General features: G+C 41.3%; 1 protein-coding gene across 2 annotated transcripts in view; it reads right to left on the reverse strand.

Moving 5' to 3' along the window:
• Nucleotides 1-241: 241 nt before the first annotated feature.
• lamb2 (laminin, beta 2 (laminin S)) overlaps nt 242-22,695 on the reverse strand; it is a 46,288-nt gene continuing 23,834 nt past the window's right edge. Inside the window, exons 8-36 of one of the 2 annotated variants that reach the window (XM_039603982.1) lie at nt 21,759-21,961; nt 21,157-21,277; nt 20,747-20,935; nt 19,742-19,921; nt 19,533-19,645; nt 17,843-17,922; nt 17,074-17,209; nt 16,829-16,987; nt 16,607-16,734; nt 16,394-16,526; nt 16,131-16,323; nt 15,675-15,818; nt 14,944-15,175; nt 13,448-13,617; nt 13,076-13,111; nt 10,698-10,922; nt 10,368-10,585; nt 10,192-10,288; nt 8,734-8,915; nt 8,443-8,633; nt 6,413-6,597; nt 6,033-6,274; nt 5,652-5,855; nt 5,023-5,167; nt 4,704-4,911; nt 4,476-4,617; nt 3,144-3,320; nt 2,892-3,051; nt 242-1,960 (exon numbers count right to left, since the gene is read on the reverse strand). In XM_039603982.1, the coding sequence (XP_039459916.1) occupies nt 1,824-1,960; nt 2,892-3,051; nt 3,144-3,320; nt 4,476-4,617; nt 4,704-4,911; nt 5,023-5,167; nt 5,652-5,855; nt 6,033-6,274; nt 6,413-6,597; nt 8,443-8,633; nt 8,734-8,915; nt 10,192-10,288; nt 10,368-10,585; nt 10,698-10,922; nt 13,076-13,111; nt 13,448-13,617; nt 14,944-15,175; nt 15,675-15,818; nt 16,131-16,323; nt 16,394-16,526; nt 16,607-16,734; nt 16,829-16,987; nt 17,074-17,209; nt 17,843-17,922; nt 19,533-19,645; nt 19,742-19,921; nt 20,747-20,935; nt 21,157-21,277; nt 21,759-21,961 (4,730 nt within the window). In that variant the 3' untranslated portion in view covers nt 242-1,823. The remainder of the gene's footprint in view (nt 1,961-2,891; nt 3,052-3,143; nt 3,321-4,475; nt 4,618-4,703; nt 4,912-5,022; nt 5,168-5,651; nt 5,856-6,032; nt 6,275-6,412; nt 6,598-8,442; nt 8,634-8,733; nt 8,916-10,191; nt 10,289-10,367; nt 10,586-10,697; nt 10,923-13,075; nt 13,112-13,447; nt 13,618-14,943; nt 15,176-15,674; nt 15,819-16,130; nt 16,324-16,393; nt 16,527-16,606; nt 16,735-16,828; nt 16,988-17,073; nt 17,210-17,842; nt 17,923-19,532; nt 19,646-19,741; nt 19,922-20,746; nt 20,936-21,156; nt 21,278-21,758; nt 21,962-22,695) is intronic. The other variant, XM_031728792.2, reaches the window with a different exon arrangement.

Below are 22,695 nucleotides of genomic sequence, written 5' to 3' on the forward strand. Positions count from 1 at the left end.
GAATCAGCTAAGGAGCATCCGAGAGCCTCTATAATCAACATTTAATAGCGCTCACGACATCCTTTTGTGCACCAATATTTTCACAGAAGGTAAAGCACAGAGGTCTAGATTTAGTAAGCCTTGTCCCAAATGGGTTTCCATTATCTTGTTAGACTACAGTATGTAGTAGTTTGTCTGTCCTTTCCTGAAAAATGTATGTAACTTTGGTTTTACAGCAACTACATTTAAAGTGCACACCAAGGAATTTTTGGTATACTTTATTGATCCCGTTTATTGATCTCGTGGGAAAATTCCTCTCTGCATTTAACCCATTCACTCAGTGAAGCAAACCAGTAACTTCCAAACCTCATTACAATTTTGGCTCATTTACAAAAACTACAAATCCAGTGCAACTACAAATGACAAAAGGTATGTATTTCAGATCAACCTCAAGTTTTTTGCTTTCTTTTGAGATCTGTCAACACTTAGTGGCAAACCTGGCCAACGGACAGCTGTAAAACTTGCAGTGCAGCAGATTCTGTCAAAGGGTCACATCAAGGACACAGACACAAAAATAGAAATAGGACATCTTGCACCACTGCAAACCCTGGGGTTAACACATGCACATTCGACCCACAAGACAGCAGGTTAGAAAACATGACGCCATCAAACATGGAAACTTCAAATCATTCTGCTTTGTGATAAATGTAATGAAAACAAACAAACAAACAAACAAACAAACATCTACACAGATTTTTTAAAAGTTATTCATTCACCAAACTGTACACTTTAAAACTTTACACAGGTTACTTTTGGTATTTTCATTTTGTTAATCAGTTATCAATCATTTGGCTGAGGCTTCTAGGTGTACCAAAATCATCTGTTACACCTAGAAAAAAAACAAAAAACAAATTGGCATGCAAATAGTAAAAGAATGTATGATACTGGCAATGTAAGGCACAATTAAACAGCGTACTACACATCGCTTATTACTATGTCACTTCAATAAACAATAACTGCAGATGCTCCAAGCTCCATCACAGTATGTGTGATAAACATTCACAATCTGTGCAGCACCAGTTTGGCATTTGGATGCGATTCCTAACATTCAGTATACAGCCACCCTCCTACTCCAGGCAGCAGAGACAAACAGTTCATTATTTTTCCACATATAAATGTTTATGACTTGTTTCCCTGTTATTTTGCTTGAAGACAAACATGGTAACTGGATTCCTGACTCACACTTCATCTGTGCTTCATTGGACAATTTTATATAGATATATATTTATAATAAAGGTTCTTATCACAACTACACTGCTCTGTTTGCTCCTTCCTCTGAGGATTTAGTTCTAATTTAAAAAGCAAAATAACAAAAAAATACTTAAGAGAAAAATGTGACCGCTGATTGCAACTTCACCTACATTTAATAACAGAAGACAATGGTTAATCCTGGACCACCTAACTACAGCTACACCATCACATGGTAAATAAACATAAAACATTATAATTTAAAATGATTTAAAATATAACTTACATTGTTTTTAAAATTGAAATCACACATTTTAACATATACATGTGATCTTATTTGCAGTAATAAATGCAAACATATTGTGCTCAAATTTGAATCAGAAATAAAACATGACATCAGAAAACCTTTATTTATGTCAATATGATAGCAACCATTGCAAACACTGACAAAACAGGAACATTTGGAAACAAAAATGCACATTCACTTCTGGAGTGACTTTTTGTTTTGTTTTTTGTCTTGACGTGTAACTGTATCTGAAGGAAGTGGCAGACGGAGAAGATGGCGGACTTCTTTCTTTTTGACTTTGAGTGGTGAGTTACTGACACGTGTTGTAGATCTGGATCTGTTTGTTGATGTCGTGGAGGATGCTTTTCATCTTGTCCTCCAAACCGTCTAGCTGACGAGCCTTCCCCTCCAGTTTCTTCTGGTTTTCCTCATAGTTTTTTTCCAACTCTGCAGAATCCAGAGATTTCAGGAATGGTTACACAGTGAGACATTAGCTGATCGAGTCATGACTTTTAAACACACAAAATATCTAATCTGGAGTATCTGGAAAAATGCTCTCTGTCTCAATTTTAGACTGTTTTTAAAACACTGTGAATTAACATTTGGTGTTCCTCAGGGACCAATTGTAGGGCCCAAATGTTTTCAGTCATATACATGTTCTCCATTTAGTATTCACATGATGAGGAATGATAGCCAAATAAAGCTAAGGCTAAATATCTATTCTGTTGCCACGAAACCGACTAATGCTCTTAGATGTATTTTAGATTTGTATTTTATTGCTTTGCAGCCAAAAAGGCCACAACTCAAGTATTTTACATAGATTCTTAAGATGAAAGAAAGAGAAATGTTATGAATGAACGTGTCAATCATAACGTGAATGTTATGATCGACACAGAATTTAGCCTGGAAGAAACAGAGTGACATTTAAAATGTTAATCTTATCAAAATTAATCACACCATAGTTAATTTAATTAATAACAATTTAGATTTTTTTTCCTTTGGCTCTCAATGAATGTTCTAAATTCAGTTAATAATTGTGGAGCAAAAGTGGTCAGCTGACTATACTGCAACTGCAGATTTGATCATTTCCTGTTAAATAATGAGGAAAAGACCAATCTTATTTTGTGTTGAGCAAGTAAGTGAGTATGTTGAGCAGGTATGTTAGTCTTTGAAAAGTCATGTTTATATCAAATATAGTGTATATATTTACACAAGTACTAATGTCTCCTGTTGGGTAAGGTTTATTTGCCTTTTGTCCACGTTATTATTTTCAAAACTGATCATTGTGTTGTATTAATGTTGTTTAAAGACTTGTATTCTTAGAGTGTTGTCAGTCACCACACATTTTAAAAAGACACACACAGACATTAATAAGTACCTGCAAGTCTCTGTAGCTTTTTCTGGGCATCTTTCAGAAGTTCCTTGGCTTCATCTCTGAGTCTCTCTGCCCTTTTCTTGGCATCCTGCACAGCCTTGGCTTTAGTGTCAACCCGCTGCTGTACCTCATTGTATTTATCTGTCAACTGACCATCCAGAATCTGCACATAAAGACAGAAGACATCTTCTTTTATAACAGCCATGTCTGGTTGTTATGAAGCACACACACACACACACACGAACACACACACACCTGCTTGGCTTCATTTGCCTTGTCTCGTGCCATGGTAGCTGTCTCTTCAGCTCGGGCAACTGCCATGCTGTTGCTGGCACGTTTGGTCTTCAAGGCATTGATCTCATGTCTCAGTGTGTTGAGGCGGGCCACGGCATCATTAAGGTTCATCTCACCATCAGATGTTTCTGACTCAATCTGCGTAGAGTGGGTAAAAGAAGTAGTTCTTTCTGAATTGAAATGAACATTATCTAACTGGGATAACTGCCATTTCCCCTTGTGTGCAAGGATGTAATTTCTCCAAGCATGTTGATCAGCTTGCATATGTTTTGGTCCCTGAAATTTCATGAATGAAAAAAAAGCCTAACAAAAACACCCTTTTAATCTATGGTTACATATTTTATAACCACTAGGGGGCAGCAGAAACATGCTATAAACAAAACACTGTTATATATATGTTTATCTTTTATAATTAGGGTCATTAAAATCTAGTTTGTTTTTTTGTCTTGTTTTTGCCTGCTGAAAAAGGAAGCTTTCCAACAGAAACAACTCTTAACTTCCTAAACTATATTTTTTATGTAAAATGGTTCAAGAAATGACCTGTTGTTCAGTTAAGCTCGACTGTGGCTCACAGCCACTGACCAGAGAGATTCTGCAACAACAAACAAAACAGTGGAAATATGACCTTTACGGAAAAAAAAACCTTATAAACTTTTATTTGGGACAAAGTCAGCAAAATTTTCAAACTTTCTTTTTTGTTTTTTTGGCAGGGGACTCTAAACATGAGGTTTTTGTGTTCTACTGACCACTGGAATTAAAGTGCTTTAAGATAACTGTACATGTAAGTACACAAATGCATTTCAAGTTTTCATCATCACCATATTTGTGCTTTGAAACGTGACTAGTGAGGAGCAGAAATGACTGGGAAACCAAGGGCCACTGCCCTGCTCATACAGTAGTGACTTGTCAATCACACAGTAGGCTCATCCCAAAGCGACCCTGTTTTATCATCTTTTTTGTCAATAATGTTGAGCATCATTAATCAAATTAACATCGTGTTGAATTCAGTAAGAATAACATTTAGCAAATGAGACAGTGTGGGCATTATATCGATACAGATTATGTATGCAGCTAGCTAAAGAAGCTTGCTAATTAGCTGATAACTTAGCACTTTCACCCATATAAGGCAACTTTGGGCTCTAAAAAACTAACATGATGTTGGTCAAAATACTAACACTGAAACTTTATAACTAGGAATCCAAAACCAATGAGTGATGTTACAGCGACTTCATCCATCTTTTGTATACAGGCAATGCCCACAATATACATTAAGTGTTATGAATTTTTGCTAACCTCTGTCAGCCGTTTTTTAGTCTCCCCAATGTCAGCTTTGGCTTTTCTTATGGCTTTCTCTGCTGAAGTCTGGGCATTCTTAGCATCCACCAAGGCCTGTTCTACTGTCTCTGCTGTCGTCTTCACCCCCTCAGCATGATGCCTTCACAAAAATGAAGCATTAATGACTGCAAGTAGCACAAATAATTCTATACCGATACATTATAATACAGTTTTAAATCTAATTACCTCGCCCTTTTGGCATCCAGCAGCAGTTGTTCGGCCTTGCGGACATCATTCTGCGTCTGCTGCAAGATGGCATCCACATTTGAAAGGCTGTGGACCCGCTCCTTGATTTCATCAGCGAGATGCTTGATCTGAATGGGTGAAGCAGGAATGGAGAGCTCCAACACACGGTTTGCCACTGCCTCAATACTGTCTGGGTCTGCGCCTTCCTCTGAGAGAGATTAATGAGACATATCAGGATTATTAGGAGGCTAGATTATCAGGTAACATAAATATTCAACACGGTTTTAATGAACAATAAATAAATCTTTTAAAGACTTACCCGTGAGAAAGTCCCTGATCTGTTTGATGAGGTCTCTCAGGTCATTGTTGGAACGCTCCACTTTGTTCTTGGTAGTGGCGGCTTTATCCAGAGCTGCCTTGGCTTTACCCTTAGCCTCCTCTGCCTGGGTTTTAGCCTCTGCCACCTGGGTAAAAGACACAAATGTTTAAAGCTGTGATAGGGAAATTTACAACAACTGCACTTATTACTGTGAGTGCGATCAAAATGTTTGGTTACTAGAGTAACCTCAATTCTCTGAAAATCAAGTGAGGTGTCTCACTATCGATATCACCTTCTGAAAGCTCCTCATGCTTCTGTCTGTTTCTCAACTCTACTGAGCTAACTGGTCAGACACAGAACTGACCCAAGCTCTTAATGTTGATATTTGGGGATAAGGATGCAAGGATTGTTACAGGGAAGGGTGGTTCAAAATTCCTCCACATTAATGTGTCACAGTGATAAAGCAATTGAACTACAAATAAAGTCTATACTTAAAGATACTGCTAGAAGTAACTCGTTTTTTGTAGGAAACCAGAGTCCTGTGAAAACTCGTTTCACACACACACACACACACACACACACACGCACACACACACACACACACACCTCATCCATAGATCTGCATATACCTTGGTAAAGAGTCCCTCCACTTCCTTCATGGCTTTGTTCAGCTCCCTCTCTGCATGTCTGGCTCTCTCCAGGGCATTGTCAGCTACTGCCACAGCACCATTACAGTTCAGGCCTCCACAATGACGCTTCCCCTCATCATCACGGCAACCTGCACCACCACAGGGGCTTTCTGCACAGGGGGCATCACCTGGGGCGCCACAGACCTGTTGGTACGAATGCAAATGTAATTTCACTGATATGGATATTACAAGTGTATGTGCAGGACTCAGGTACTCCTCTAACCCACAGTGGATTGAACCCCATTTTCAAATAAATATGAGTAAATATGAACCTATATGAGTGCAGACAGCTAAACAAGAACAAGAAAGAATAAAACAAACCTTCTCGTTGAGCTTCTTCATTTCTAAGCCCTGTGTTTTGGTGTTGAGCTCTCCCAGAGCACGCTTGTTTGCAGCATTTTTACGGTTGAAGTCGTCTTTCTTTGCAGCAATGAGGCGTTCAGTGCGGCGGCGTGTGTCTGCAGACTGGCTAACTGTACTGGGCTTGGTGGTGGTTGATTCATTAGCCCGCCTCTCTGCATCACGAGACCTGTTGTAGGAGCTAAGGATGCTGTCATACGCCCCTTTAAGAAACATGTTAGAGAGGATGCTGATGTTATTTCTGATTGGAGTGAAAAATGGGAGGTAGATGAGGGAATTATGCAAAAAAAATATTCTTACATTTTATTAGCCTGAAATTTAAATCAACACCGTTTTCTCACCTAAGAAGTTGGAGTTTTTAAGGATATCCAGCTGGTGGTGTAGCTGCTCTGAAGTGAGGTTAAGCTCTTTGGCCTCTCTTTCCAAAGCACTCAGCTCCTTGCTTGCCTCTGAGTTGCTGTCCTGCACGATGGTTAATTCTCCCTCAAGACTGTTTAAGGTATCAGTGGTCTCACCAATCTGTGCTCTGGTGAATAAGACAAACATCTGTAACTATTATCTACAGACAAATCTCAGTTTCTGAAAGTTCTTTTTTTCTCTCCTGGTTTGCTGCATCAGTTAGAAAAACAAGATTTCAAAATCAAATCAAAGATTTCAAATCAAATCAAAAAAATGTCACAGTCCTGGGTCTTCAACTCAGTTTTTGAGTTTGTTCTAGACTCTTACTCATTCCTTTGGATTTATGAAATGTTTACACTCAATGTTTACACTCTAGTTCAAGGTTCTTGTTTTGTTATGTTAGTTCCCTTTCGTGTCCAGTCTGTTCCTAGTCTCGTCTCTGTTTCTTGTCATCAGCGTCTGCTGTTGTAGTCTGTTTAGTCTCCATGCTTTGTTATCCTTTCTGTCTCCCCGCTCATGTCCCCGTGTCTGTCTGGTTTCTCTGTGTTCTATCTGGTTTCACTGTCTAATCAATCTAGAACATCTGTAGTCCTGTCCCTGTATTTATCCCTTCCTGTTCCCATAATCTTCTGTGTTTCATCGTTTTCATCGTTTCCCCAGTCAGTCATAAATCCATGTTTGTTTATCCCCAGTCCCTGCGACACATTTTGCCAGCAATAAAACTGTGCTTTTGAGTTTAACATCGTCTGCTGAGTCCTGCATTCTGGGTCCACTCCCAGCCAACCACGCGCCTGCTTCACATGAGACAAACAAATGAGTAGGATGTATACTTCTCTCAATACACTTCAATAGACCAGAGCAAGTTCAATAGAGTATATTATCATTATCTGGATTCACTTACTCTAACACTGGGGACCAGATGAACAGTCAGATGAAGCTGGTTATTAATTTGCTAAATTAACCCCATTTACCCTAGATTTCCCCATAAACGGTTGGTGTTGCCAGCATCTAACCAAGGGGTGTTTTACAGCATATCTTTTCTTTCACAGAAAATGATCCCTGCCAAGACCATAACTTACAAAAAACGCTGTTGTAAAAAGGACAAGAGATGATCTTGAAATGGGAAACTGACTCCGGACCCAAATTGGAAAAAAAAAGTATAACGAGAATTTAAACCCTGTACAGTGTGCCTTAGACATTCTGCAGTACAGTTTAAAGGCGTGCATCATCTTCATGAGTCTAAGGACAAGTTATCAAAAATTCATATAGAACTGGATCCTAAATATGACTGCAGAGGGGTCCCAGCCACACTAATGCACACGCTTTGGTTATCTCCATAGCTACATAGATTGTGGAACTAAATTTTTTAGACTTCTTCTAAAATAGACAGTGTATCGCTGTTCAAGGCGTCCCATGATTGCCATCGCTTCTCTGCTAGCCAGAAGCCTCATTCTTCCAAGATAATAGGATTATCTGCCCCCAACATTTGTCTATTGGGTGAGAGAGGCTGTGTGTTATAGTCATTTAAAAAAGACCACCAGAGATCTTTTGGGACATATGTTGTATTGCTATTTGATGTGGTAAAAGATATGATAAAAATTCCTTGATCAAATAGCTTTTTTTCAACTGCTGGTCCTGCATGTGAGAGCAGATGTTCCTAATATGGTCATCTCAGGCACACAACTCTATCTTGTGAGAACAGAGGCTCCGCCCACCACCTTGCCAAACCTTCTGTTTACAGGTTGCTACCAGTCAGAATAATAATAAGGTGAAAGGAGCCAGAAATACTTAACTAAGACACAGGGTGGACTAAGGCACTCTGCACTGTGTGTCACGCAAAGCTATGAAAGTGGAGTCAAAGAATAAAAATATGGAGCTGGAACTGAGCATGATAAGGAAGATAAGGGTTTATGCTGAAACTATTAGCTAAGTTAAGCGATAAAATAACTGCAGATGAATCTGACAGCTTTACCTAAGATCTTCAATAAGCTCCATTAGGGTAGTGACAGCTGTAGCAGTGGCATTGCGTGCAGTGACAATGTCCTGAGCTTGTGCCAGTTTCTCCTCCAGGTCTTTAAAGGCTTTCTCATAGGGTCCAATAAGCCCAGTGGTCTGAATCCCATGGGCACGCTCTGCAAGACCCTTTGTGCGTGCTGCCAAGTCCTGGTAATAACAACAAAGAGAAAAGCAAAGATTGGGGTTGACATCTAATCAATCAATGATTCAAGGATTAGATCTATCCTCCCCTGCATTAAAGCTGAACCTGCACAATGCGATCCCAGTCCCCAAAACACTGGTGACAGGGCTGGCAGTTGGGGAACTGGCCAGAAAAGCCTCTGGCACACTGGTCACAGCGGACACCCGACACTCCCTGCTGACAAACACAGTGGCCTGTCACTCGGTTGCACTGAGAGGTCTCAATCCCACGCCAGTCACAGTCACATGCTATAGGGGAGAAAATGAGAGGATAGTTAGTAGAGAACAACTGGAGCTAGTCTAGCAGCACCATATTAGCTTCTGTCAGTCTTCACCTGATGCTGGCTGAACACCGCTCTTATTTTCTTTCTCTACTTTCTTAAAGACAGAAGAAGCTTTCTCTTGGCAGCCCTTCCAAACAAGCCATACTTAATCAGTCTTTTTCCAGTTCTATTGTCATGAACCTTAACGTTTAAAACACTAAGTCAGACTTGTAGAGTCTAAGACAAAGCTCTTGGTTTTTTTGTAATCTGTCTGAGAATTGTACAGTTTGACCTTGGGCTGCATTTGTTGGGATGCCCACTTCTGAGAAGAATGATAGCTTTCTTGACTGTTTTCTACTTGTGAACAAATTTCTCTCTGTAGGATGATGAACTTCAAATTTTTTTAAAATGGTGTTATAACCCTTCCCTGGTTGATGGGCATGAAAAATTACTTCTCACAGATTAGTGATGATGTCATTCCTCCTTGTGGTAGCACACAGCTGGATGCTCCAGACCAACAAACTTCCAAAACATACATAACCGATACATAAAAATCTTTCAGCTGAATTTGAATTTGGAGAAGGTGCACTTTATTTTATACATAACTGCATATTAGCTTAAAACAACGCAAATGTACTCATGTACAATATTGCATATAGCCCCTCAAAATTTCCACAATAACACAACTCTTACTGCCAAAATCCAGCCACACACCAAAGCCAAGCTTAGTCACAAATCTCTACTATCACATTTTCATTATAATGTCAGTGTTTGTAATATTGCTTTATGGTACAAAATTGTTATAAAAAGTTCAAGATTGATCTCTGTAGGCTACAAATCACAATGATGCAACTGAGTAACCCCTGTCAAGTGTACAGCAGTGCCTAGAGGATACAACAATACTTAAGAGGGTCTCTAAATCATAACGTTTACATTCTCAGACAGTGTTCTGTGTTAAGTTCTTGCTGCTGTTTTCCAAGTGTGCATTTGGAAGAGCGTAGAGGTCCCAAAACAAAGCTAGTGTGCCAAATGAAAATAGTACAGGTGGATAAAGCAGTCCTCTTCTGCTGATACTGATGACTGACTAACCTGACTGACTGTTGTCCTGTTATGGACTACATTCATTTTAAAACTCATTGTAACCAACAGCACTGGTGTGTGTATGTGTTTATCATTCTGTAAGCATAAAGCATGAGCAGCGAGAGTTCATCTCTTTAAATCATTTGGTCTCTTTAACACCGTTTTGTTCTTGTGTCTCACACCTCTGCACTGTGTCCTGGGGTTTCCCCAGAAGTTCTCCTGACAGTCTGTGCACGTCTTCCCTCCAAAGCCATCACGGCACTGACACTGACCAGAGAACTGCACAACAAAAAGAAATATGTCACACTAGCTCTGTATAGTGAATGCATTCCCACTTTAAACACAAAGTGTTCCCTACCTCATTACACCCAGAGGTAACAGAGTTGTTAGGATCACAGCTGCATGGTTCACAGCCCCTCCCACTGGCCAGGTTCCAGTGGTTGGGGGCACAGTGGTCGCACGCCAGACCTACGACATTTTGCAGACACTGGCACTGGCCTGTGGCCCGCTGGCACACGCAGTCCTCGCGCTCAATACACTGGCTGCGTTCAGTACCCAGGAAGTTACATGTGCACTCTGAAGGGGAAGAAAGGCTAAATAAGCTCACAGACAGACCTTCTTTTTTTTCTGAAGCATCGCTAATGTGCAACACAGAGCTTTTTCTTTTCACAGTGAAAGTGATTCTCACTCCTGCAGTTTCGTCGGGAAGCATCCCCGAAAAAGCCGCTCTTGCAGATGCCACAGTTGGGCCCTTCAGTGTTGTAAAGGCACTTGTTACACTCTCCGGTCTGACTGTCACAGGCATTCACGTCTGACATGTCTATGTTGTTGTTACACTGGCACGGCTGGCAGCGCCCTCCTGCCTGGGAGGGGTTACCGTAATAACCCGGGGCACATTCCTCACATCGGGCACCTAGGTTGGGATAAAGAAGAAGAAATTGCCATTATTTATGGCCAGAGTAGAGAGGAAGAAGAAGATATGATGGCAAAAATAGTCTGAAATTTTCTATTTTGTGCCATGATTTTAGGATAAATGATCTAAGAAGAAGCAGGAAAGTATGAAGTTCCAGTGTTAGAATCAGTAGATAATCTTGGTTTAAAAAGTTATACGGCCACTTATCATAAACAGATTCTCAAGTCCTTTCTACTAAACGAAACCTGTTAGTCTAACACTTGGCTCAACCCATTTTTAAAGCAAGGAAATGATTACATAAATCCAATATTTTACTTATGCAGTCTGTTATGTATCAGCTCTGTTACGTGCCATCACTCAAAAGGGTTTTGTTAACCAGTTTGATTAGTGAAGCATCTTTGTCCCCATATTCTTCTCCAGGACATTTTGTGGCATCATACTACACCTGCGATCTGATTTTCTGTGTGCTGTGTATCTAGTTTTGCTTCCCCTTGTCTCGTTAGGTCTCATTTGTCCCAGCTGTGTTCCCACTGGTTCCTCCATCCTCTCGTTGTCCTGCTAGTTTATTTAAGCCCTGTGTTTGTCTCTGTAGGTTAGTTTCCCAGTTTCTTAGTGTTTTGGTTTGAGTTCATATTTATAGTTCCTTGCTTTCAGTTTTGTTTTCTATATTTGTGAAGAATTATTTTCAGCAATAAAGCTGCCATTTTCAGTTAAATTCCCATATTTGAGTCCTGTGTTTGGGTCCTCATCCTGCCTGCCACAGCCGTAGCCATGACAGGGAATCTTGTCAAGGTGGAAAAAATCATAAAGAAAGAAGAATACATGAAGAACCTCAAGCAGTCTGCAGGTAAACCGGGTCTTGGTCGTTGCTTTGTCTTCCAACACCACAAAGACCCAAAACATACATCACTCCTGGTGTAGAACTGCCTCCAGACATCCAAGGTGAACATTAACGACGGGCCTGCACAAAGCTCTGACTGTAAATCCCATTGAAAATCTGTGAGGTGAAGACCATCGAGACTGAAGACCAAGGTCCGTGCCAGAGGACCACTGTATGCAGAAGCTTCAGAGATTCGCCAAAGAGGAATGGGGCTGGTGACGTTTGTTAAACTTGCTGAAAACTACAACAAACTCCAGGCTGTTCAGCAAGAAAGGAAACAAAATCAACTATTAACATCACGGGGCGCTGATAACCTTGACCCTGGTAGTTTTTTTTTTTATTGTTTTGTCTCTGTGCAAACTAAGCATCTAAAATAAAACTAGGATGTTTGGAAATTCCTTTCTCTGTTTTAACAGAACACTGTAAAAATTAAATTCCTCAGTGTTTTCAAAGATCATTAGCTGTCCCTTAAAGTTAGAAATCAAAGCCGAAATACTCGGCATACCTGAGCCAAGTGGGAACTGGAGCACAGAAGAAACTTAGAGAAAGAAAGAATGAGAATGTGGGGAGAGGTAAAGTCAGGCTGCGCTGGCAGCACAGACACTCGAGTACAGAGAGGATTAGACGACAGCAAAGTTGGATGGAAGACAAGAATGAAGGAGAGAGGGGGTCAAAGGGAAGAAAAAACAGTGTGGAGCAGAAAGTGGGAGCTGTGGATATAAAGAAATAATCTGCATTTTTAGGGCCTGCAGTGCTCCATTATGCTTTATCTATGGAGTAAATAATATACAAATAAATGTGTTTATCTTGATTGTATGGCCATATTGCCACAATTGCTAACACTTCTCAACATCATTAATTCACAGAAACAGATGAAACCTGCTCAAAACACAAAACTGACCCAGACTCATGCCCACATTACGCTTCCTTTGCACTTTAAAAGGTATATTTTTGTGAGAACTGCTCAAAAAACACTGAATCTGGGTCAGGCCCTTGTATTAGGAGCATTTTTACAGATGTGGTTCAAATGCTATTTCTACACTTCTAATGCTGTTTAAACTTCTAATTTCAGGCTCACAAAAATCACAGACAGTCACAGGAAAGGATTTGGCATTCTTTGAGCCAGGTCTCACTCAGGAGTGCACTGTGGCACAGCACCACTGATGGGAGGGGTGCTGAAGCCATGCATGGGTAAGAATGGTGGAGCGGAAAGTGAGGGTTGGTGGACAGGGAGGAGGACGGGAAGGGAGCGGGGTCAACCATCATTACTCACGATTAAAAATGTTCGCCCCGGAGCGTTTAACAATCCCTGTGCCAGTAATACAGGGGAGGGAGGAAACGATAAAGGTTACCATTCACCAGAAGCCGCTGACAAAGAATCATCCTTACCTCGTTTCAGTTACAGCTTCTGCCCTGTCTTAACTTGTGTTATCACTGTAGCTTGTAGACTTTAAGCACTGTTTCAGATTAATATTAATCATTGAGGTCATTCATAATGTAAGATATGCTACAAAATCCAAAATCAGCTACAAAAACAATGCTGATGAAGCAAAAGTAAGTGACATAAAATAATATTACCATAATATTCCGTGGTCATCTTTACGTGATGCAAACAGAAGTTAAGAGTACACTGAGTCAGGTTTACCTGTGTATCCTTGGTTGCAGTTGCAGATGATTTGTCTGTTACGACTGTCCTGATAACAAGACACAGCAAAGTGGCGTCCGCTGTTGGGACCATCTGGGCAGGGGCATGGACGACACTGACCGCCGGATGCTGTGCCCAAAATTGGATTGCCATAGTAACCATTGGCACACCTAAAGAAATGATAAGCTGGGTGACTCAGGTGAACAGGTGTGCTTCTGTTACAGCCAAAGTTTCAAATAATGAATATGTAGCACATGTACAATAACCTCTGCGAGCTACAAGCTCCAAATGTTCACTTTCTTCAGGGGTTTCTTTTTGTGCAATGCTGATATTGTTAACTTAGCACGTACTTCCTGGTACAGTCATCACTGGCTGTGTTGATGAGGAGGTGTTGCTAAAACGCACTGCAAATGTAAACAGTCAGTTTCGAACTGACTGAGATGTCCGGTGAGTATTTGAATGCCAGCTACAATAAGGAGTGTTCAAAGTCACGTCAGTGCCTCCTTTATTACGTCCTTCAGCAGAGGATACATTAGCCCATCTTTTATGAAAAGAGAGGAAATTCATTAGTTAACCAGTGTTAACAAAATATATAAATGTTACGTTCTAGATAATACTATCCATTAGACCATCCATTTTCTTCCACTTATCCAACTCAGGGTCACGATTGGCCTGGAGAATATCCCAAATGTTGCTGAAAGAGAAGCAGGATACATCCTGGACAGGCTGTCAATCTGTCACATGGCGAATGCAGAGATACAGACATCCACCCTCGCATTTACAACTACAGCCAAGGTAAAATCACCAGTTAATCTAGTGTGTTTCCTTAACATGTGTGAGGAGACTGGAGTACCCACACGGACACAGGGAGAACACACAAGTCCACAAGAAAGGTGGCTTGAACCCAGGATTATTGATTGATTGATTGACTGATAATAATTTATTCATCCCGAGGGAAATTGGGTTAAGGCTGCCAGCCTTGCCAGCGATTGTAGTGAGGCACCAGTGCTAACCACTGTGAAACAACACAGTTTTACTCAAAGCCACTGTTTGCAGCAGTGCCTTACAAAGTACGTCATCAAAGTGCTTTTTTGCTCTGATGTGTGAACCGTTTCTTTCTTTTGTGTCTGAAGCTGTTTGCAGTGTTTCCTTTCATATTCTCTAGCTTCTTGCGTGGCCAGATGCCACTTTACATAATTTCCCCTAGGGATCAATATTAAGTATAGATAAGTATTCTGATTCAGATTCTGATTTAAATTTAATCTGTATATCTTTGTATTTAAACCTAACCCTAAATGTTTAAGGCATCATTGGTGACAACTCCAGCGCTAGCTCCGAGTCGTAACTCTAACCCTATATTTTGCAAAATGACTTTTTAGAGCACGTCAGTTAGAATTATTAATTTTCTTTTTCTTTTTTTGTCTAAACTTTGGAATAAAATCATTGTTGATGATCTCGTCCACAAGATTCCAAGCAAACTAGTGCTGGAGCATCACCTCTCACACTTGTCCCCTCCAGTATTATCTCTGCAGCTGATGCAGGCGCCGGTCCTCTGGTCACACTGGTCTGCATGCCCGTTACACTGGCAGGGTCGGCAGCTCGGGAAGCCCCAGTAACCCGACTGGCATCTGTCACAGCGCTGACCGAATGCTCCTGGACGGCACTGACACTGACCGGTAAACTTGTCACAAAGTCGCGTCACGGAGCCTTCCAAACTGCAACCGCAGGCTTGATAGAGAACAGACAGAGATTACAAGAGGAAATTAAAAAGGTTGAGAGGGTTTTAGAAGGACGTGATGGGAAAAGAAGAGGAGGTGGGAGAAAGTTGAAGGTAGAAATAAAAAAAGAGGCTTTGGGAATAGCAAAGTTGCACTGACAGGCAGTAGAGGGCGCCAGATGCATTGTACACAACTCAAAAGAACTGTAAATGTACAAGTACACAATTCAAGCTCACTACTCAACACCTGTAATGTTGCCGGTGTGAGTTGACAACAGGTTCCACTAAAGAGTGCTTCAGTGGTTCTTCATCTGTATGGCACTTTAGTTTGTAAAGAGACAGGATATCTCATAATACTTTGCTTTTCCATCCCTACTAATGTTTAACTTCTCATCGCCACTAATGTTTAAACTTACTGAGGAAATGTTTAAACATTAGCAGCTGGGAAAAAATATGGAATGGACCTGCAGGAAAAATGAGAAAGGCCTGAGCTGAATCTGCACTTCTCACCTGTGCAGCCTGAGGGCCCAAAGCCATACATTCCTGGAGCACACTGGTGACAACGTCGACCCATCACATTGGGTCTGCAGCGACACTGGCCTCCCCGGACATCACACAGAGAGCTGATGGACCCCTGAGGGTCACAATTACAAGCTGGAGGACAGAGAAGCACCAGCATCAAACCACCGGATCCAAACATGTATTATAAACAACGATCACAATGAGAGAAAAAGAGGAAAGAAGTGAGGCTAAAGTCACCTGTCTGGAGCACATCTTGAAAATTGTAAGATAAATAATGAGTGATTTAAGGCGTCTCTTAGAGTTGCATTTAACTTTAGGAAGGACAATAATGGTGTCATAAACAGTGTTAATTTCACTGATGTTGTCTGAGATCATGCAGGCTCCAGGAATATAAACATATCATCATAACATCATACAAACAGATAAGCTCTATTTGTAACTCACGCAGAGCTCCGTCATTTATGATAGCGGACATGCTGCTTATCAGCTTGGCACAGGTGTCACTCATCAGTGGGCGCGTCACACTCTTTGCCCCGTCGTGACAGCGATACCGCTCATAGGTCTGCCTCCTGGTGTTGGAGGCTGGATCTCCTGCATTGAACATCTCCATGGTGGAATGGCGTGGCATCAACACAATCTGGAGAAGAAGGATTTGTTAAAAAGGCAAGAAAACGCCTCTTATTTTAGACAACTGAAATGCGTCTCACAGAGTCCACGAGGAGGACGGCGTTGGCCGCTCCATTGAGGATACTGTTGGCATCCTGATAGCGTCTGAAGTCGAAGTGGAGGGTGTAAGTCACGTCTCTCTCCAGACACACAGGCTGAGGAGGCACCACGAACCTGAGGAGAACGCAGGCAGTGCACAGTTACCGTGCACCAGTACTGACACGCATCTGTGTGCGAATGTGTGAGTCACAGACCTTGCTGCAGCAGGCAGAGAGACAATGAGCCTGTCATCGTCGGGGATGGTGTTTCCACAAGGGCTGCTGGTAGGAATTGGCCCTGGACGGATCACCGTTACCTGCACCTCCTCCCAGTCCCTGGGCATCTGCATAGAAACATTGTGCATGGTAAGCATGTATTTGCGGACTCCTTTCATTTTATGATGATACATGACACGGTACATGAACAGTCGCATATACCTGCGCCTCATAGCGGATGAGCAAATCATATTCCATGGAGTAGGGAATGTCACCAATACGGAACTCCAGTGTTCCACCTTCAGGTACCCGGGAAAACCCAAGACCTGTCCACATGGCGGGTCGGCCAGGCTGATGCTCCCTGATCTCCACCACACAGCCCTGAGAACATAAACACGGAAGACATGCTTGTAGAGATTTCTTCTTACTAAAGAGCCTGACTACCAATGTGTGACGGCCTCACTCACCCGTCCCATTGTGGCGCTCTCAGCCTCATAAAGAAGGTGATCCAGAGCCATAAAGAAATATCCAGACTCCACCTGTGTACACTGGCGCCCTGTTATGTGACTGCGGCAGCGGCACTGACCGCTCTCCATGGAGCAGCTTTGAATACATACATCTTGTCAAATCAATGCCACCGTTCATATGTCACATATAATGATAACATAACTGCACCCATACTAGAAGATCTGTGATGCATAATAGTACTTTGCTATTGTTTAGTAGGTTTGATGTTTACTATATTATTCATTTGAGTTTAGCACGCTAACAATTGATTAATATACTAAACACAAATGACAGCTGAGGGTGATGGGAAGGTTTAATTACTATTTATGATGCTATTCATTAATTTTGTCCTGATGAGTTGGATGAAAAATTAAGAGATGACAAGATTTATTACAAGTCATTATGCTGAAACTGCAGATGTGGTTACCCTTTGGCTAAGAAGAATGTGTGCACCAAACATATCTAACAGAGCTGCAAAATAAGTATTCAGTGGCCCTAGTTCAGAAAATAAAGCACTATTGATTTTTCCTGTAGTTAAAGTTGACTCACAGAACTTCTAAACTGGATCAACATGGATCAGCTTGGATAAAAAGATTACTTTTTTCCTTCTGCTTTTATCCTGCTGAGTACAGCAGCTAGTATTTTGAGCAAACATCCATCTAAGAATGGTTTTAAAAGGTCCTCTAAGCTGTAACAGACTCTGTCGACTCGACTCAGAGCAGCACTCACTGGTTGTCCAGTGCTCCTCCAATGTCACACTCGCAGTCTCTGCAGCCGTTCAGGTCATGGCTCAGTGCCCAGTGTTCTGGCTAGAAACAGACAAGGACAGACAGAGGGCAGGTTGACTGATACAGACGAGCAGAGTACCCATGCAAAACACTACTACCATACACACTACTGTGCCCAGCTCTGTAGTCCAATAAAACAAGCCGTGGGGCACCACTACTGCCCCGATGGTTTAACTTTACTTTGTCACACTGTCTTCTTGCTCAGAAAAAGCTAAATTGACAGTGTGCTACATGTTTTTGCAGTCAGCAGTTTCACTTTTTACTTTTATGTTTTGGCTGCTAAACTGATACTTTGTGGTTTCTCCATTAGAGTTACATAAGAAGTTGGTTATTGCTTATTGTGTGCTCTGGTTCCAGCCTCACATCCATCCCTCTGTGGTGACACAGAAGGATATGGATGAATATGCATTCACCCTGATAATTTATAATATATAATAATATATAATTAAAGTTTCAAAGCAGTGGCAGGGTGCTTAAGAATAGTTTTCCACTGAACATTAATGCTCCTAAAAGCAGGCTTGTAAAACAACAGGATCCACTTGCAGACCAGGTCCAGACCTGACCATTTAGGGCCTGCTGTAACCCACACCAACCGGACAAGCCACAAATCCCTGGGCTAAATTTAGACGCATGACCCAGGCAGGAGCACACATTCCTGCCTACACTATTCCTGGCTGAGTAGAGGGTTTTTGACAAGAGGACGAATTATAACAGGAAGCTGATCACCTTCTGGCCAGAGAGGGTGTGAGGAAATGTCAAACTTAATTTGATGCTGTTGTAATTAAACAGTATCAACTGTGATGTGAAATACAGCATGTAAAAAAGGGGAGGAGTGGTTTAAAAGAAAAAGCAAATTAAGGAGGTCTGAGCTGTTGAGAGGGAACACTGCATGGCTGTGAATGCTCTCACCTGCCAAGTTACCTTTCAGGACCTTTGCTGCAGGTAATTCCCCTGTTCTCTGTCTCACCTCTACTGACTCTAACTATCAAATAAAGGCAAAATGGCAGCAAGATGTTACTATGTTACAACTATATTAAAGCATTGCTTACCACTTCACCACTCTGGCACACCAGCATGACATGACCTCACCTGGCATATAGATGGTATAAATGATTTTTTGTTACACATATATATATTAAGTGTTTTTTTAATAAATTATTTTTTTTAAATCGCTCTCCAGGAATATCAATCTGTACACCTGAAGTGGACATTTAGGTCACATCAATTTCACAACCAAATGTTGTATGAATCTAAGCAAAATATACTTTAGTTTGTTTACACTTTTTAAACAGCTGGGTGTTCTTCAGATGTGTACTTCTGTGTACTACTGGGTGTACTTCTGATCCAAAGTTAAGCTGATTTGATTTATTTGGTTACCAGCTAGACCACTAGTACATTAAACCTCTAATCAATGGACATTTGCTCAGTGGGTGAATATGAATTTCTGGCTTTCACTTTTCAGACAGATCTAGACATAAAGGCCAAAAATGACTGACCGGCATTAGTATGGAAAACACTTTCTATGGGTTACAGCTGTTTGTGGGGAAAGAGACAAAGAGGGAATACATAAAATGAAAAATGAAGACATTTAAGACAAATCTAAAACAATAAGTGCGTTTGTGACGTCTTACCAGACACTGGTCACAGCTGCGTCCAGTGACAAGACGCTTGCAGAAGCAGTCTCCGCTGACTGGGTCACACTGGGAGCTACCTGACACTGTTCCTCTGGGGTCACACTGACAAGCTGGATGCAGGGTGGGGGCATAGGGTGGAGGTAGTAGTGAGTAGTGGACAGAGACTATTCAGAACTTGTGTGACTGCTAAGAGGGGATATACTCACGCTGGCAGCCGTGAGGATTGTCCGTGCTCAGACCAAAGAAGCCTGTCTTACACCTGTCACAGCGCGGTCCCTCCACATTAGTCTTGCACCGGCACTGACCTGCCACCATGCCGAGAGACGGGTCCGTGTGGCTGTCGCACATCCCCCCATTCTGTGAACCGTCGGGGTCACAGTCACATGCTGCGGGACAAACGCACAGCATTAAATGATGAAAATCTACACTTAGTCTAGTTTGTGTGGTTTCTGCTGTGAGTCCAGTGATTTTCAACAACTAAAACATGGCCCAGTACAGGTCCACGGAGAGGTTTCTATAACACTGTAGATATATCCTCCAACAAAAAGCATCAGCTCTCACATTGACAGAATAATTACTAAACTTTTTAACTTAATTTTAACTTCATCAAACTCGTCTTAACCAAACATGAAGCCTGTAGTGCACATGCATTGATTACAGACTTTTAAAAGAACGATTGTGTGGATAAATACAGCACTGCAGAAAGAGCACTTTTAAACCCTTGAAACTGCAGCTGAAAGCTGATAGGCTAATTACAGTTATGGTATATCCAAATCCAGGCTAGCCATGTGGCCCTGTTTCCATTGTTTGTGTTAAACTAATGCCACAGGTAAAGGTCCAGGCATGCTGCCATGTTAGCGGTATTCAAAAGCTACACAGAACTATTCAGGCCTGAGTCTTTAGACCCGTTCCTGCCAACGAGGGAAGAGTCAATGTTATACAAAGAATGCTTTTGTAAAAGAAAATACAGCACAAAGAACCATTTCTTCTTCTTCGTGGTAAAATCAGCCTCTGTTCTCATTCCTAGTCATACCTACACAGTACCACTATGATCATGCTGGCTTTTGGAGGACTGCACACAAGTTTGTGCCTGAATTCCCACAATCTCTCTCCCCGTGTAGCCAAAGAGCTTTGCAAGCAGACGGTAAATCCTGCATAACGCAGCAAATGTGAATACTTCAAAGAAGCATTCCTTTTTTCATCAGACTCACGTATGCAAACTCTTGGGTCTCTTATATCCTTGACAGGGTCTTTGTAGTAGAAAGGTCTGCATGTCTCACAGTGGTGTCCCATGGTGTTGTGCTGACAGTCATCACACACTCCTCCGCTGACATTTCCCGTAGCCAAATACACCGCCATGTCAAAGTGACAGGCTGTCGAGTGGCTGTTACAGTTACACTCTGAAGAAAAAACAGGTTGATTTCATGTTAATGAGTCCTTCCTTATAGATTATTAGTCCTTCACTTTTATTCCTTCTTTTTAAACTTTTTTTGAGGTGTTCAACAGATATACCAGCGTGTGGGCTATTTCACTTTCTTTTTCTTTTATCCTCATAAACCTAAAACAGATACAGTTAATGATTTCAGAGCTAAATGTAACCAGCTTACTCATCCGTACTCACTCTTGCAAGCGTTGGTATTACGTCCTTCAGCTGGCCTCCAGGGGTGGTCGTTGTAAAAGTCATCGCACTGCTCACAGTTCAAACCCTTAGTGTTATGGTTACAGACACACCTGCCGTGAACCTTAGCATGAGATAAGAAGTAAGGGAATGGGGGCTTAAAGAAGAACACTGAAATGATGAGAAAAGTCAGGCTGTAATGTGCTAACTAAAGGCATTGCTCTGCATTCGGTACTGTAGTCTGTGCACACAGTCAAGCAAAAATATCTATTACCTGCTTTGCTGTGGTATTGGGTTGAATGTTTCACCATTAGACCTTTATCAGGCAAATGTTTAATGGCACGTTTGGTGACTGGAATGGGAGTTGAGTAAGACCTAGTCATATTTCATTTTCCCCACTTTAACTGGCCAAATAAATGCATCCCTTAACTTTGTAGCTTCTATTCTATTCAGTTGGATTTAATTTTATTTATGTAAGGTAAGATAAGATATAAATAAAGTACAAATAAATATATTTTTTGCTTAGTTAACAAAAACATGTGGGATTCTGTTTGCATTGGATATTTCTGATGTCACTGCTCTTTCTTGAAAACTTCATCACTCACCATCCCTTCTACATCATCATCGATGCCAGCAATGGGGGCACACTCTGAGGCATGGCCATAACAAAAGCAGTTTCCACGAACGACAAGCTCGTATATTGCATAGTAGTATTTCTCTTTGATTTCATCTCTGGGGTCCAGCAGGTTGTCCCCCAGCGTGTGAAGCTTGGTGAAATTCACTCTCAAGTTGGTGATCTTTAGCTGGTCTGATGGAAAGAAGACACAGATGGAATAAGCAGAAGAGGAACAGGGTGCAGATATTTTAAGCTTACTAATAATTTAATTCAGTTAAATTCAACTTTATCACAAGCACCTCAAGGCACTTTATACTGAAAGGTATAGACCTGACAATAGAAAGAAGAAAACACCAATCAGACGATCCCCTATCAGTGAACACTGGTGACAGTGGGAAGAAAAAAAAACTAGATGATAGCTAAACTCTTTTAGTTAATGTATGACATTAGTGGGGCAGCGAAAGTAATTTTAAAAAGAGGTTTTATAAAAGACGCACAAAAAAAGCTGTCCATCCCCATTAAACACAACTGTCCAAAGGATCACTGCTGCAGCATGAGGACGTCAGCCAGTGGAGCATGACAGAGCTGAGGCAAAGCATTACACACTAACTGAAGTTAATGATTTGGGATGGTGGAAGGATCAGTTAGCCATCATAGTTCTGAGGAACCTTGACGTTACATTTGTTGCTGCCGCCAGTCCTAACACCTTATATGTACTTCCTTACACTACAGTAAAAATATTTCAGTCATATATGAATTTATTTTTGGCAATATTTTTTACCATCTTAGTTAAGGAACTAATGAGATCTACACCTATTTCACTTGTTTCATTGTTTGCTATAAAGAGAAGAAACTACAGGTGCTGCTAACTAAATATGTCATTCATATATCCAGCACAACTTCAGCTTTAAACTGACACCATGTCC

Source organism: Oreochromis aureus, linkage group 20 (genome assembly GCF_013358895.1).
Source record: "Oreochromis aureus strain Israel breed Guangdong linkage group 20, ZZ_aureus, whole genome shotgun sequence".
Classification (NCBI taxonomy): domain Eukaryota; kingdom Metazoa; phylum Chordata; class Actinopteri; order Cichliformes; family Cichlidae; genus Oreochromis; species Oreochromis aureus.